This window comes from Malania oleifera, chromosome 6, assembly GCF_029873635.1.
Source record: "Malania oleifera isolate guangnan ecotype guangnan chromosome 6, ASM2987363v1, whole genome shotgun sequence".
NCBI lineage: Eukaryota > Viridiplantae > Streptophyta > Magnoliopsida > Santalales > Ximeniaceae > Malania > Malania oleifera.
In genome coordinates this window covers 10,249,468-10,263,971 of record NC_080422.1, presented here as the reverse complement: position 1 = coordinate 10,263,971, position 14,504 = coordinate 10,249,468, and the positions used below count along the sequence as shown (strand labels likewise).

The 14,504-nt window shown below is 37.6% G+C and overlaps 1 protein-coding gene across 2 annotated transcripts in view; it reads right to left on the bottom strand.

Moving 5' to 3' along the window:
• LOC131157423 (E4 SUMO-protein ligase PIAL2) overlaps positions 1–14,504 on the bottom strand; it is a 50,093-nt gene that overhangs the window by 25,033 nt on the left and 10,556 nt on the right. For both annotated transcript variants that reach the window (XM_058111561.1, XM_058111562.1), the window contains exons 2-3: positions 3,981–4,053; positions 1,275–1,340 (exon numbers count right to left, since the gene is read on the bottom strand). In XM_058111561.1, the coding sequence (XP_057967544.1) occupies positions 1,275–1,340; positions 3,981–4,053 (139 nt within the window). The remainder of the gene's footprint in view (positions 1–1,274; positions 1,341–3,980; positions 4,054–14,504) is intronic.

The following is a 14,504-nucleotide window of genomic DNA, read 5'->3' as shown; positions in this document are numbered from 1 at the left end:
CTACAGTGCACCGCTTGTATGGACTATCATTCTTTATGTATCAATTTCAAAATTCTATTCTTCCAAGGTGGGGCTAATGTGCCATGGAACCTCCATTCTTTCAGGAGTCTCAATGAGAGAACGATGGATGAGCTCAACTGCCTGTTGAGTGTCTTGAATTCTTTCAATCCTAATAGGAGGGTGGATGCTAGGCTTTCGATTGGGGACTCTTTTCTTCAAAGTTTTTTGTTTCCCATCTTACTAAATCTCTTAACCCTAGTCCTTTCTATCTAGATAAAGTTGTGTGGAAGGTTAATGCCCCTTTTAAGATTTGACCTTCCAGTTGGACTTTGGTTCTCAACAAGGTCAATACGAACGACTTCAGATTAGGAGGCCTCACAAAGCTCTCATGCCAGATGTTTGCATGATGTGTTGTGAGGAGAGTGAGATTAATTGTCATTTATTTCTGCATTGTGAGGTGGCGAGATTTTTGTGAAACAATCTGTTTCCCTGTTCTTGGTAGCACAGGTGGGACTGAACGCTGTCCATGAGGTTATAGTGGTGCATTTTTAGGGTTTTGAAAGGAAAATGGCAAAGAAAAGGTTTTGGAATTGTGCATTCTTGCTATTTTGTGTGAACTTTGGATTTAAAGGAACATCAGAATTTTTAGAGATCAAAAGACTCTCGAGTTTGATTTGGGAGCAAGCTACATTTTGGATTACTTTTGGCTCACTCTTTTGGGGGTTTTGAGGGTCTGTCACAGTCCAATATACGGAGGGACTGGAAGGCAGTGTTGAGGTAAATCTTTTGTATTTTCTGTTTTCCCCCTTCTTCTTTTTTTTGTTTTGGAGGATGTCTTATCCTCTTTCTCTGTAATTGTTTCTTTTCTTACTGTGATGATTATTGTGTCATCTCAAAAAAATATATATATATATATATATATATATATTAAGTTGAGGTTTTCAGTAATGTAATGCTTAAATGATTTAGGAATTGATTCTTTTGCATTAGGAAAAAATTAGACTACATTTACCTAAGTTTGACTCAAACAAAAAAAAAAAAACCATTTGAATAACTATTCAATTGATGCAGTTAGTCAAATTCAATTATCTTTTCGTAGTAATAAATAAATAATTTAAAATTACCACTTATAGACTAAGATATAATTTATTTTTCATCAAAAAATAATATATCATACATCACATGGGCCTTTACTAGTAATGCAGAACATTTCAGTATAGTGAAGCACAAATTATTCATGTTATGCAAAAGAAATAACCACATCAAAGGCATACCTTCACAGATATCATCAGCACCATAATAGCTGCATGTAAGACGAAATCACTTTTGCACTGACATACCTGCTCAGCATGTGAAAATAATGGAAAACATAATGGTCAGCTTCACACAAGAATTAGATGCTAAATAATATTCCTCTTTGAGAAAGAAGATCTTAAAAGGAAACTTACCAAATACATCACATGAAAAGGATAACATCATCTTAAAACAGATAGCTTTCAGAGCATAAATTGGAGTGGGTAATTTTCTCTGTATAATTTTCATTTACACTAATACAACTGCCCCTTTATCACTCAAGAAATGAAAAATAGCATGGAGTGGATGGTCCAAGAATGTACATCGAAGTGAAGACAATTTTGAGTGATACCGCATGAGAGGTAAGAAGAAAGCATATTTTGCCAAAATAAAGTTAAGAAATATTGGCAGAATGTTCAATGACACCTCTAGCGCTCAGGAGAGCCCCTTATCAAACAGTGTGACATCATGAGACACAAGTTAGAGGAGAAATTTACCTTTCCCTACAGTAATCAACTCTAACCATAAACAAATCTTGATGTTGGCTAAATTTAAGGATTTAAGGACCTTATTGAGGACTTCATTCTCAAGTGGTTTATGGAGGATATATATGAGTCACAAGATTTTAAACCATAAACAAATCTCAACTGCAACTAGTTTTCTGAGCTGTTTTGAGAAGCATTTGCTTCATAGCGGAATTTGGGAGGATACGTGTTACAAATGTCACTAGCCTTTTTTTTATAAAGAAGAATTTCATTTGAGAAAGAGAAAGAAGAGTACAGCAAAGAAAAAATATAGGAAGAATAAGACATCCTCCCAAAAAAAAAACAAAGCAAAATACAATACAAAACAATCACCTTATGCAATAGGGAGTGAAGTCTTTGAGAGAACTCTCCAAAGCCACTTGCTTCTAAGGGAGATGTTTTTGGATGCCACATTCCCAACGCCCTGGCCCCCCACTAACTTAGGTCCAGAAAAAACTTCCCAGCTAATTAAGGAATTAGCATTTTAGCTTATTTAGGTTTTTTGTAATTATTTTGCTTATTCCTTAAGCATTGTCAGCTTATAAAAACCTCCTATGTACTAGTTTTACGCAGAGTTTAATTACAACTATTTTGTGTTAGACATTGGTCTACCATCAAGTGGAATCAAAGCAGACTTTAATCCGACATAGCGGTTAGTGTTGACAGGGCTTGCAATTTAACTCAAATCATCATAACAAAGCCATCCAAGTTCTAACTAAAGTTATATGTTCACAATTTTAACTTAAATCGCCTTGCACTGCCACTCTCTCGACCATTGCTGCCCTGCTGCTGCACCATCACCATCACCACCACCACTGTTGTACCGCCTTCAACCACCCTCTAGTTACAGCTGTAGTAATTTTTTTAAAACTTCATTACTGCCATAGTCGCCCACATTAGTCTACAATCAAAATTAGCAGTTGACATCCATCTGCCACTGTTGATCCAAATCAGAATCAATCCGCATCAACAGGCCTTTACCAGAGCTTCACCATCATTATGGAGCCACACTGTCACCAATAATTCAGCCTCGTGGCGCATCAAGTCAGTCAAACATAGCAAGTAAAGTGCCAAAAAATAAAAATTACCTAGAGCCCCAACCTCTTGAATTCATCATTCCAGGTAAATGTGTCAGAGGCACCTCCAATGGCTATTCCATTACACAATCCTACTTCATTTTCAAGCCACTAATGCATTTAAGTCTGCTTTTTTTCCAACCTGTGGATATTTAAAATCTGAGGTTCAATTCTTTCAAACTAGGGGAGAATGATGCAGCATAGCTTTTCTATTTTTTATTCAAGTTAGGGTGTTTTATTGGGGTCATATATTTAAGAATGTAGAATATTTTTATTTAGGAGATTACTATTTTAGTTTATTTGGGCTTATAAAATTTATTTTTTATTTAGGGTATTTTATTGGAATCATATTTGTAAGATTGTAGGATGTTTTTATCTGGGAAATCAGTATTTTATTTTATTTAGGCCTCTAAAATTAGTGTTCTTATTCTCCAAGCATTGTAAGCCTATAAAATAGCAATCTATGCACCAGTTTTAGGCAAAGTTAAGTCACAATTAGTTTAGGTTGGACATTGGTCCTCCATTTCTAACCCTTCAAGTAATTTCAAGGAGATATAAAAAGGCTGCTAGCCTTGCTTATAGGATGCAAATGAAAAGCAATAGATAAATTAAAGCACAAATAAATCTGAGATGGACGGAGTTTCCCATGAATTCTGACATAAAAATTACACAAAAAATCAAAATATGAAAATGCTATTATCATACCTAATAAAGTGCAAGTTAAAAGCATTAACTAAATTCAAATACAAATAGAACTGGGATACATGAAATTCCCCATAAGTTCTAACATAAAATTGCAAAATATATATATAAATAAATAAAGAACAATCCCCCAAATTAAACAATAGTAATAGAACTTCTAAATTATTACAATGGCACAATTTTGCATATACCAATAATCAAGGCATTTAATTTTTGTGCACAAGAGCGGTGAAAAACACCAATTACCACAAGTTCTGTTATTGTTTGTTATCATTACAATTACCCACCTATCTTCATTACAATAACAGGATCATGAGCTGCATACCACTAAAAAGAGTCAGGAAAAATAAAAATTAAGAAATTGAGGAAATACACTAGAAGTCACCTGTTTTAACAAAAAAGGTAAAACTTGAACTCCAGATGGAATCTCATTATTTGCAACAGCATAATCAATACCTCTGCATTTTTCAAAGAAATCTACTTAATTACAGAAAATAAGTAGAAAACAAAATAATAACCTTAACAGATTAAATTTAATGTCAAGTGCAAGGAGCAGTCTTCTGAAACTTTTTTTTACAAATTAAAAAACAATTTTAACACAGAGTTATCACAAGCTAGTGTAAAAACGCAATAATGGCAACAATAAAGAAAAATAAGAACATTGCAATATTTATTGCCCTATAAACATCTAGGGCAAAATAATAAATATTAAAAAAAAAACATATTCAACACAATTGAAGGAAAATAAAAAAGAATAAAATTGTTCTCAGTTCTCACTGCTATCATCTTACATCTCTCTAACTAAGCCAAGCACCAAGTATTTCTCTTTCCTCACAATGAGGTTTTTTCTGATTGAAAAAGAAGAAATATATTAAGAGAGAGAGAATGTAGACTGGAGAATAAGAAATCCTCCTAAAAAGACAAAAGAACAAAAAAGGAAAAACAGAAAAAATATATACAAAATCGCACACAATCACACTGACTATCCTGAAGAGACAAACCCTAGAAACAGCCAGCAGTAACAACACAAAGCAAAGACAAATACTGAATAATATCCCAAACCAAAGACAAAGTTTTCTTTCCCTTGCAAATACAGGTATTACTGTCAGACCAATCAACCCACAATGCAGCATACAATCCACATCTCCAAAGGGCTTATCTGTCTTTACTCCTTCCAAAGCCTCAAAAAGAAATGGACAATCGACATGGCATCCTCCACCAACCTGGACAAACCTAACTTTCCCCAATAACAAGAGTCTACCCTCCAGGAGAAAGAGCAATGCAAAATCAAATAAGGGGGGCAGATCAGAACTATCAAAAAAAAGAACACAGACATCCAAGTATAAAGCCTTAGAAGGCCTCCCACTCTGCAACATACTACTAGTGTTAACTCTATTAAGGAGAAAGAGCAATGCAAAATCAAACAAGGGGGGCAGATCAGAACTATCAAAACGAAGAACACATAAATCCAAGTATAAAGCCTTAGAAGGCCTCCCACTCTGCAACATACTGCTAGTGATAACTCTATTAAATACAGAAAACCAAATAAATGCCTTAGGGCTTGTTTGTATCAATTATGTTTTGTTGTACAATTAAGAAACAAGTAGTAACAACATGTCTGTTTATGTTGCTAGCTCTCTCTTTCTTTTGTCTGTTTTAAAAAAAAAAACTGAAAACTAGATTTTATGGTTTTTAGTTGTTGTCAAATCATGTTGCTAAAATACTTCATTTATTCCATATAAATTTTTCATTAAAATTAAAATTAAAATATCCACAAATTTTCTAAAACTTTTTTTTTTTTTAAAATCACTCAAAAAATTACTTCTACCTTTTTTTGATTGTCATGTAAAATAGGATTATTCTTGGAGCACTAAAAAACGATTTTAAAGCTATAACAACAAGAAGTCAAGTCTTAAGTCTGTGGTCGGCTACATGAATTCTTTTCTTGTGCAATAATGGGCAAATTCCTTCAACAAATTCAGGGTTTTAAAACTATAATAATTGAATAAAATAATTAAAATTAACTTCTAATTTTTTGTTTTCTTAATTTATATTCTTTTAATTTTTTATTTCAATCATTTTTTTAATTGTGACTTGGTTGAAGAACCAAATCAAACATGAGTTTACTAGGGGTTTAATTTGTTCTAATTTTCATTTTTGTTTTTTTTTTTTTATAACAAAAGAATTTCATTGATAGAATAGGAATGTACAAGCAGGAGAATAAGACTTCTCCTTTCAAAACTCCGGGTTACCCCAGAAAAATTAAAAAGGAAAAACCAAAAAAACACTAGAAACAATCAATTCAACAAGGAAAGCCAATCAGCTGAATATCCGAAAAACACATCCCCCTGAAGTTCCCATTATCCACACACCAAAGAGAAGCCACCAGCAAAATGATCACTTCTTCCTTGAAAAATATGCGCATTTCTTTCCATCCATAAACCCCAATATACATCAAATATGGCACAACTCCATAACTCCTTACCCACATTTTTCCTGCCAAAACCAACAAAACGAATTGCCAAAAACTCCTCCACTCTCTTTGGACAAACACAGCATTCCCCAAAATAATTAAATAGCTTGTTCCAAACCCTCCAGGCAAAGTCACAATGTAAGAAAAATGTGGATCAGTTTCAGAGCAATTAAAGCAAAGCATACATATGTCAGGAGAGAGCCTTTAATGATCTTCTAATCTGTAACAAGTTATTGGTGTTGATCCTATTAAGCTCAATCATTCAGAGAAAAGCTTTGATTTTTAGAGGGAACTTTGGCCTTCCAGATAGTTTATAGAGAGGAAAAGAAAAACCAGAGCAAAAATTCACAAAAAGATTTGCAGGAATAAAACTCCAAGGGATCAAAAGACCAAGAACGGCTATCAGCTTCCAATAAGACTTGACAATTATTTAACAAGACTAACAAGGAGGGTAGCTCCCCCATCTTATATCATTAAAGGGTCTCCTGAAGTAAAAATCCCAAGAAGGTAAATGGCCACCCGATCAACAAAGAAAGAAGAAATAGATGCATCCTATCCTAAGGTCAAGCAAAATAGGCAAGGAATAGAGGTAGACAAAACAACATTGCCCAACCATAGGTCTTTCCAAAAGCAAATGTTGCAACCCCTACCCGATAGAAATTTATTATGGGGAATAGAAGGGGAAAAAATATGAGAGATGGCTTTCCACAGACTTTCTAAAGAACATCCAAGACCTAAATTGGTACCCCACCCGTTCCCATCATATCCAAATTTACTTTTTTTAACTTCATACCACCAAGAAGAGACTTCTAAAGGGAACCACCAAAGCCATTTGTCCAAGAGACCCATGTTTTTAGATGCCAAATTACCAAGACCCAAGTTGCTACCTTATTTAGGCCTATAGACCACCTCCCAACTCACCAAATGATCCCTAACAAAATAAATTACATGATTGTCGTGTTAGAGAGAGAAGCTCTCTCCCCCTCTCTAGGAGGGACGCACGGCATGGAGTGAATCTGCTCTTGGAGTTCTTGATCTGTTCGGCCATGGGGAGAAATTCAACCTCCAAGGCTGGAAATGCTATTTCAGCATCTCAATTGAATAAGGAACAGTTTACTGCCCTTGATTTCATCGCAAATAATGGTGGTAACCATTCCCTTTGGGCAGGAAAAAATATTCAACAGATTCGTAAGGAGGTTGGAAGACTATCCGCAGTCGTCAACCGATTTTCACCTTTGAAGGAGAAGGAAGCTTCCTCCGATGATTCAGAAGATGAAGAAAGAGTCACTGAGATTGTAAACCCAGTTTGCATTTCTCAAATCGTCTCAAATGCTAAGGAAATTTCAGATTTGAAATTGCAGAAGGAAAATTCAGATATGAATTTGCAGAAGGCTACGGGAGTGGGTAATACTGCTTCCTGTAGCAAATCAAAGATGGAGGAGGTAGATTCCAAGTCACGCAGTGAAGAAGCTACTTCTGAGTATGAAACTGAAAATGAATCTGATGGAGATTGTGAACAGATCCCAGGGGAACAAATGGAAGGTACGTCCACTGTTTGAGTCTGAAGAATCTGAAGAGGATCAACCCGATGGGGAGAAAAATTCCTTAGGTGTCGTTGCTGTTTCAGTTGGGTCCGGTGCGTGTGCTTTAGGTGTGCATGCACCAGGTGATCGACAAAATGACACTAAGGAACTGGGATTCAAAGTTCACTCGAGTAAAAAGGTTTGGGCTCCAGTCGTTCGTCCAAATGCTGCAAAGGGTGCAGCAAGTTCAGAAATTCAGAAGCAAGCTTCTGCTACGCAGGGTACAGAAGACTCTTCCAGTGGCTCAGATTGTGATGACGAAGCTCAGGCTTGCCAAATCTTGAAAAACAGAATGCTATGGGTTTGAAAGAAAACCGCAATGATGCTTATCGAGATGGTGTGGTGGGTAAAGGCATTGCCAGTAAGGTGTTGGTTGGTAACAGTGGTGAGGCTGCTGCTGTTAGCACTATCAAAAGTATCAGAGTTACCTGTGCACCAAATGCTCGACAGAATGACACAGAGGGTGTTACAGTGGGCACAAATGGTGCTAATGCGCCAAGTGTTTGTCAGAATGCCACAAAAAGGAGGGAAGAAAGAGTTCTTCATGAAAGGGGGCAAGAAGGTGTCGTGGGCTGAGTTGTTTGCTAAGAACAGACACCAAGAAAATTGTGGTGCTCTCCCAGTCTTTGATTTGGGTGGTGAAGAGGCACTTATTGAAGATAAGGACTTGGTTGATCCTGAAGCGAAGTGGAAGTTTTGTTTAGCAGGTTACTTTGCAGGCAATTTTCCAGGTAAAGCTGCTCTCAATGTGATTGTTGAATCTTGGTATGTTAAGGCTGAGATTTTTCATTATAAGAGTGGTTGGATTAGTTTCAAGTTTTGCAAAGAGGAGGACATGTTTCATGTGTTGCAAGGTGGTCCTTATCTTGCATTTGGACGACCTTTGTTTCTTAAAAGGTTGCCTGACATGTTTCAGTTTAATAATGAGCAATTGAGCATTATGCCTGTTTGGGTTCAGTTGAAAAATCTTCCCCCTGAATTCTGGACATTAAATGCTCTTAAGAAGATTTGTTCTGTTTTGGGACGACCAGTGCATGCAGATAAACTGACCACAAACAGGGAAAGTATTTCCTTTGCCAGAGCGCTGGTAGAGATTGATGTTGCTAAACTAAAGAGTAGTGTGAGAGTCCGTCTGCCAAATGGTCGGTCTTTTGTTCAGGACGTGTCTTATGAGAATGTGTTTAAATTCTGTAAGTTCTGTAACATGCTTGGTCATGCAGAGGTGAACCGCAAAAATAAGAAAGAACAAGATCAGAAGAAAGGTCCTGCCACCAATAAGGGATCATTGAATGTTTGCTTGGACTCTTGTAAGACCAATGACATCCATGTGAAAATGGTGGTAAGATTAAAAGCTCTTGTGGTGGTTCAAGCACTGCAGGGTCCAAAGAAACAGTAAAGACTAATGTTACCTCTGCCATACAACGGGTGAGTGAATTTGGAAAGAATAAGGATAAAGATAAAGTCTCTCTTGTTGATACGGAAAATCATGGAGTCAGAGACCTTAGCAAATCTCCCCTCTCTTTGCATGGTAAGGATGTAGCTGAAAAGAGTAAGGATAAAGGAAAAGCTCCCCTTGTGACTACAGTTAGTGGCAAAAATCAAGGGGATGATATGGTGCAAGGATGGTGTGTTCATACTGTGAAAAGAAAGAATAGGAATAAGGGGTCTAGGCCACCTTGAAATCTGTTGATCTTGCATTCCCTTTGTTCTCTGGGTATGCCCAGATTTGATTGTACTTGTTACTAGATATTTCCTAGTTTTGATGCTGCTTGTTTAAGCCTTTGTGCCCTGGGTATGCCCAGGTTTTGATTGTACTTGTTCTAGGTTTTTCCTAGTTTTGATGATATTTGTTTTGATTGGAGCTTTGGCCTCCTTGCTCGGGGTATGCCCGGAATTACTCTGTACATATCCCTTTGATCAATATAATTTATCATTTACTGATAAAAAAAAATGATCCCTAACACCCCCATCCATAACTAAAGGCAATCTCTCATGATTCTCTCAATCTTACTGGTCAATCCCGCAGGAATTTTGAAAATAAACAGAAAACACAGCAGGATACTGAATGAGAGTAATCCTATCTCCTAAAGAAAAAGAGCACCCTTCCAACCATCTAATTTCTTAGACACTCTCTCGACAACAGGGTCCCAAAAACTAGCGAATCTAGGATTACCCCCCAAAGGAACTCCTAAATAAGATAATGCCCAATCCAAAGGGACGCAACCTACCTCGAGGATTACTCCCTATGCTCCTCCAACAAACTAAAAGTGACAATACCGCTCCTTCCCTAATTGATCTTAATGCCTTGAAACCCTTTCGAATAAATGAATAAGCCCCAGAATATTCAAAAAAGATGACCTATGATCCTCTAAGAAGAAGATAGTATCGTCAGTAAACTGAAGATGCCAAACCATTACCTCCTCCTTCCCCACTCGCAAGCCTTTCGCTAAATCTCTAAGCACAGCTCTATCAACCATCCTAATCAAAGCATCTGCCATTAAAACGAACAAAAAAGGCAAAAGAGGATCTTCTTATCTAATACCCTTTGTAGCTCTAAACCAAGATTTAGGCTCCCTATTCACTAACACCAAATAAAACACATTAGACATACAACCTTTCATCCACCTTTGCCATCTCTCTCTAAAACTCTTCTCATAAAAATCTTATCCAAGAAATTCCAAGCCACCCTATCATAGGCTTTCTCAAAATCCAACTTAAAATAAGCCCTTCTTCCTTCTCCTAATATCCTCAACGACTTCATTCGTGATCAAAATCATGTCCACTATCTATTCCCCCCCCCCCCCCTTTTCCTAAAAACACTTTGGGCCTTAGTAATAAACTTATCAAGAACCACACCCAACCTTCTAGCTAGTACTTTGGTGATTTTTTATAAATGATTGGATACTAGACTAATAGGTCCATAATTAGTTATCTTGATAGAGCCAATACTCTTACATAAAGTTCCATTCCAATAAAATTCATCGAAGTCCTTCATCATGTCATCCTTGACCACCGCCCAACAATCTTGGAAAAAAGGTAAATTGAAACCATCTGACCCTCAAGCTTTATCCCTATCCAGCGCAAAGATGGTAGATCTCACTTCCTCCTCCTCAAAATGACTCTCTAGCTAAGCTATCTTATCGTCCAACAAAGGGTCCCACTCTAACCCTTCCACCATCAGTCTATATTCATCTTCCTTAGAAAAACATATTACAATAAAAATTAGTGATATCTGAAGCTATACTACTATTATCCAAGATAATTTCCCCCCTATCCGACTCCAACCCCCTAATCAAATTTTACCTTAATTTCCTGCTTGTTAACCTATGAAAAAGTCTAGTATCACAATCACCTTCTCTTACCAATTTAAACTTCGTCTTCTACCTCCAACTTCTCATTTTCTTAAAAATCACCTCTTCCAATTCATTCTTCAAAGATATTATTTTCAGCTCCTCCTCCCCTGAGAGAAACGTAACTTCTTCCCTACTATCTAATTCAAAAACTCACCTAGAATACAAGTATTTTTAAGCCTAATGTCCTCGAACACCTCCCCATTCCACTCTTTCAATTTTTCTTTCAGTCTCTTCAATTTCTTCATGAATCTAAAACCTTCCCAGCCCCTATCCACATCCTCACTCCAAGACTCCTTCACCAAATACTGAATGGTTTTGTGTTCCAGCCACATATTTTCAAATCTAGAGGGGGTAGACACCAAGACACCTTCCTAGATTCCAATAGAATAAGAAAGTGGTTAGAGGTGGCTCTAGGAAGAGTGACTTGAGAAAGATTAGGGAACTCATCCTCCCACTCGCTAAAGAAAGGAACCTATCAAGTCTACTAGCCACAGCCCTATGCCCGCCCATAGACCATGAAAAGTTTGCAATACTCAAAGGAATATCCCTCAAACCACTCCCCTTAATAAATAAACCAAATTTCTGCACTATTAGGGCAAACCTCCCTCCCCCATTCTTTTCCCAAGGAAACCTCACTGCATTAAAGTCACCCCCCACCATCCACTTAGGGGAGCAAAAGTCAGAGACAAAGTAAAGCTCATCCCGAAAGATGCTCCTTAGAGTAGGCCAAGAAGGACCATAAACTGAAGAAACTCACCATTGACCCTGATCTCTCACCTCTAACAAGACAAAAAGGGAAAAGAAACCCACTCGGTTGTCCGCTATGGATATGATACGAGTGTCCCGCAACACAAGAATGCCCCTCGCTAGCCCCCGAGAGGGTACAAAGACCCAATCCTTGTTACAACCTTCCTGCATCCCTGCATCCCCCTAATGACCTCCCCATCGACTGATTCAAGCTTAGTCTCCTAAATCAAAGCAATGTCAAGAGAGCTCCTAAGCAAAATCTCCCTAACCAAGCTTCGCTTCTTAACATCCCCAAGACCCCTAATGTTCCAGCTTACAATCTAATCTAGCCCGTTTACTCCCTCTCTCTATATCCTTTCTAGCCCCATAATTGATGGAAGAAAACAAAATCTTCAATTCTTTCTTAACCTTCTTCTTTCTCCTCTCTTATGTTTTAGGACTCTAATCCCTATCTAACCTGAATTCTAGCAGGACACACAAGTTTCAAACCTAGGTCATTCAAGAGTTCATGGATGTCTAAAATCTCTCACACTACCCCTTAAACCAAGAGCAGAGACCTTACCCCAAGCAAGGCCTTCCTTGTCGCATATAGCATCAAAGAAAAAGAAGACTGAGAAGGAAGGGGAAGGATACCTTTTTCCACATTTGGATGAATTCTGATCGCCCAAAGGAATAGCTATCTCTTCAATACACCTCCAAACATCATAGGAAATGCAAGGTGCACCTTTACAAGAGGATGCTAAGGAATAGGGCACAAAGGCCCCTTTCAATCAACTCCATGCTCCGGTCTGGGTTGTGCTTTATAGTATCATCATCCTCTTGCTCAGTGTCAAAATACAAATGAAAAGTCTCATCTCCTAATGTTGAGTGTCTTGTGAGGGAAATAAGCTCTTCTCCAGTATCTCCTCATCTTCAGTAGCAAGAGTTCTCTCTAAGAATTGGTCCCAATCACACTCTCCTTCCATAACTAGATTGGCCTACTAATGGTCGACCAACAAACCATTTTCAAATTCACAAAAACTACATAGATCATCTTTCGAGTCTAAGAGCTTTTCCTCACCTTCATCACCCCCAACTCCTTTTGTTGCCTCATACTCAAATGACATTGGGGGGAGAAGACTTGCAACAAAACTGCACGCAAATCCCTTACTATAGGTGGAACCTCTTCCAGCAAGTTGCAGATATCATTAAGATCGTTGGCCGGAAAAAGCTTCGCTGCCTTTTTATCTTCAAGATCCCTTCCCCCAAATTCAAAAGCCAATCGTTTGACATGTTGACCTTGTCTTTAGGTGGAGGGTCCTTCAAAGAAATGTTCACATGGTCTCGTTTTGTCTTTCGGTGGAGGTCCTTAAAAGAAATGTTCAAGTGGTCATCTCCTTCCTTGTCTGCGGCAACTAGAGGAGTTGGGGAAGCACTTTTATCTCCTTCTGCCACACTGATTCTTGCTAGGCTTAGGGTGAATGGGCCCCCTTCCTTAAATCCAATGGGAGACTGATTTTTCTTTTGAGTTGGAATGGGCCTACTTCCCGTATTCTAGGGACCCATTTTGCCACTCTTTTGGGTGGCACACTATAACCCAACCTAATATTCCCCTTCTCACACCCTAAAATAGAATGGGACCAAGTTACTAATTTCAATTTTTAGCTTCTATAATTGGTTACTTATTTTCAGTTCTGGTTTTCATTTTCATAAACTTTTGACAGTGATACAAAACAGCCCCACAAATTTAAAGGGGCTTTGGACTTCCAATACAATGAAATAAAGAATCCAAATTAAAAATATTAAGAAATATTTACAAGAAAAATCCCGAAAAACTCCAAATCTCACTTCCTCACATCCTCCGTATAGAAAGGATAGCAACCCTCCAATAACCTCAAAAAAGATGCAAGCCCAACCACCTCACTATCACCCAATCCTCTAAAAATCCCGAAAAACTCCAAACCTCACTTCCTCACATCCTTCATATAGAAAGGATAGCAACCCTCCAATAACCTCAAAAAAGACGCAAGCCCAACCACCTCACTATCGCTCAATGCTCTAAGAAAAGGGAAATCCAAAGAAAAATATTCCCTTTTAGAAATCAAAAAGAAGAAACGAAATTCACTATGTAACAAAGAAAAACAATATAAATGAGGAAACAACCAAAAAAAAAAAAAGTCTCCCACCCAAAGATCTTTCTAAAAACATATGTGAAGCCTGTTGCCCACTCGAAATTTTGTATTAGAAATGAACTGTAGATAAAGATGAGAGGTATATCTCCAAGGAGTTTGAAAAGAATATCTAAGCCCTACATTAGTATTCCACCCATTATCTTGTTAGCCAAAATTTACTTTTAATTACTTTATGCCAAAGACAATTCTTTTATAAAAGAAACCTCCATAACCATTTACTCGTCAAGATAAAGTTTTTAGACACCAAATATTGTAGACACAATCTCCCATCTAACTAAACAATCCTTCTTCTTCCCTATCACATACCAAAGGAAGCCTCCCATCATTCTCTAGGCCTAGCAACCGTCACATAGCTTTAAAAATGGCAAAAAATAAATAAATAAATAAAACAAAATGCCAAAAATGAGTAAATATTAGACCACCTAAAGGAAAAAAGCCCCTTTATACCCATCCAGACGCTTAGCCACCTTATCTGCAATAGGAGCCGAAAAACCCACCAATCTACCGGCACCCAAAGGAACCCCTAAATGCATCAAAGACCAATCTGCTGCAGCACAACCCACTAAAGAAGCCAACTCCAAA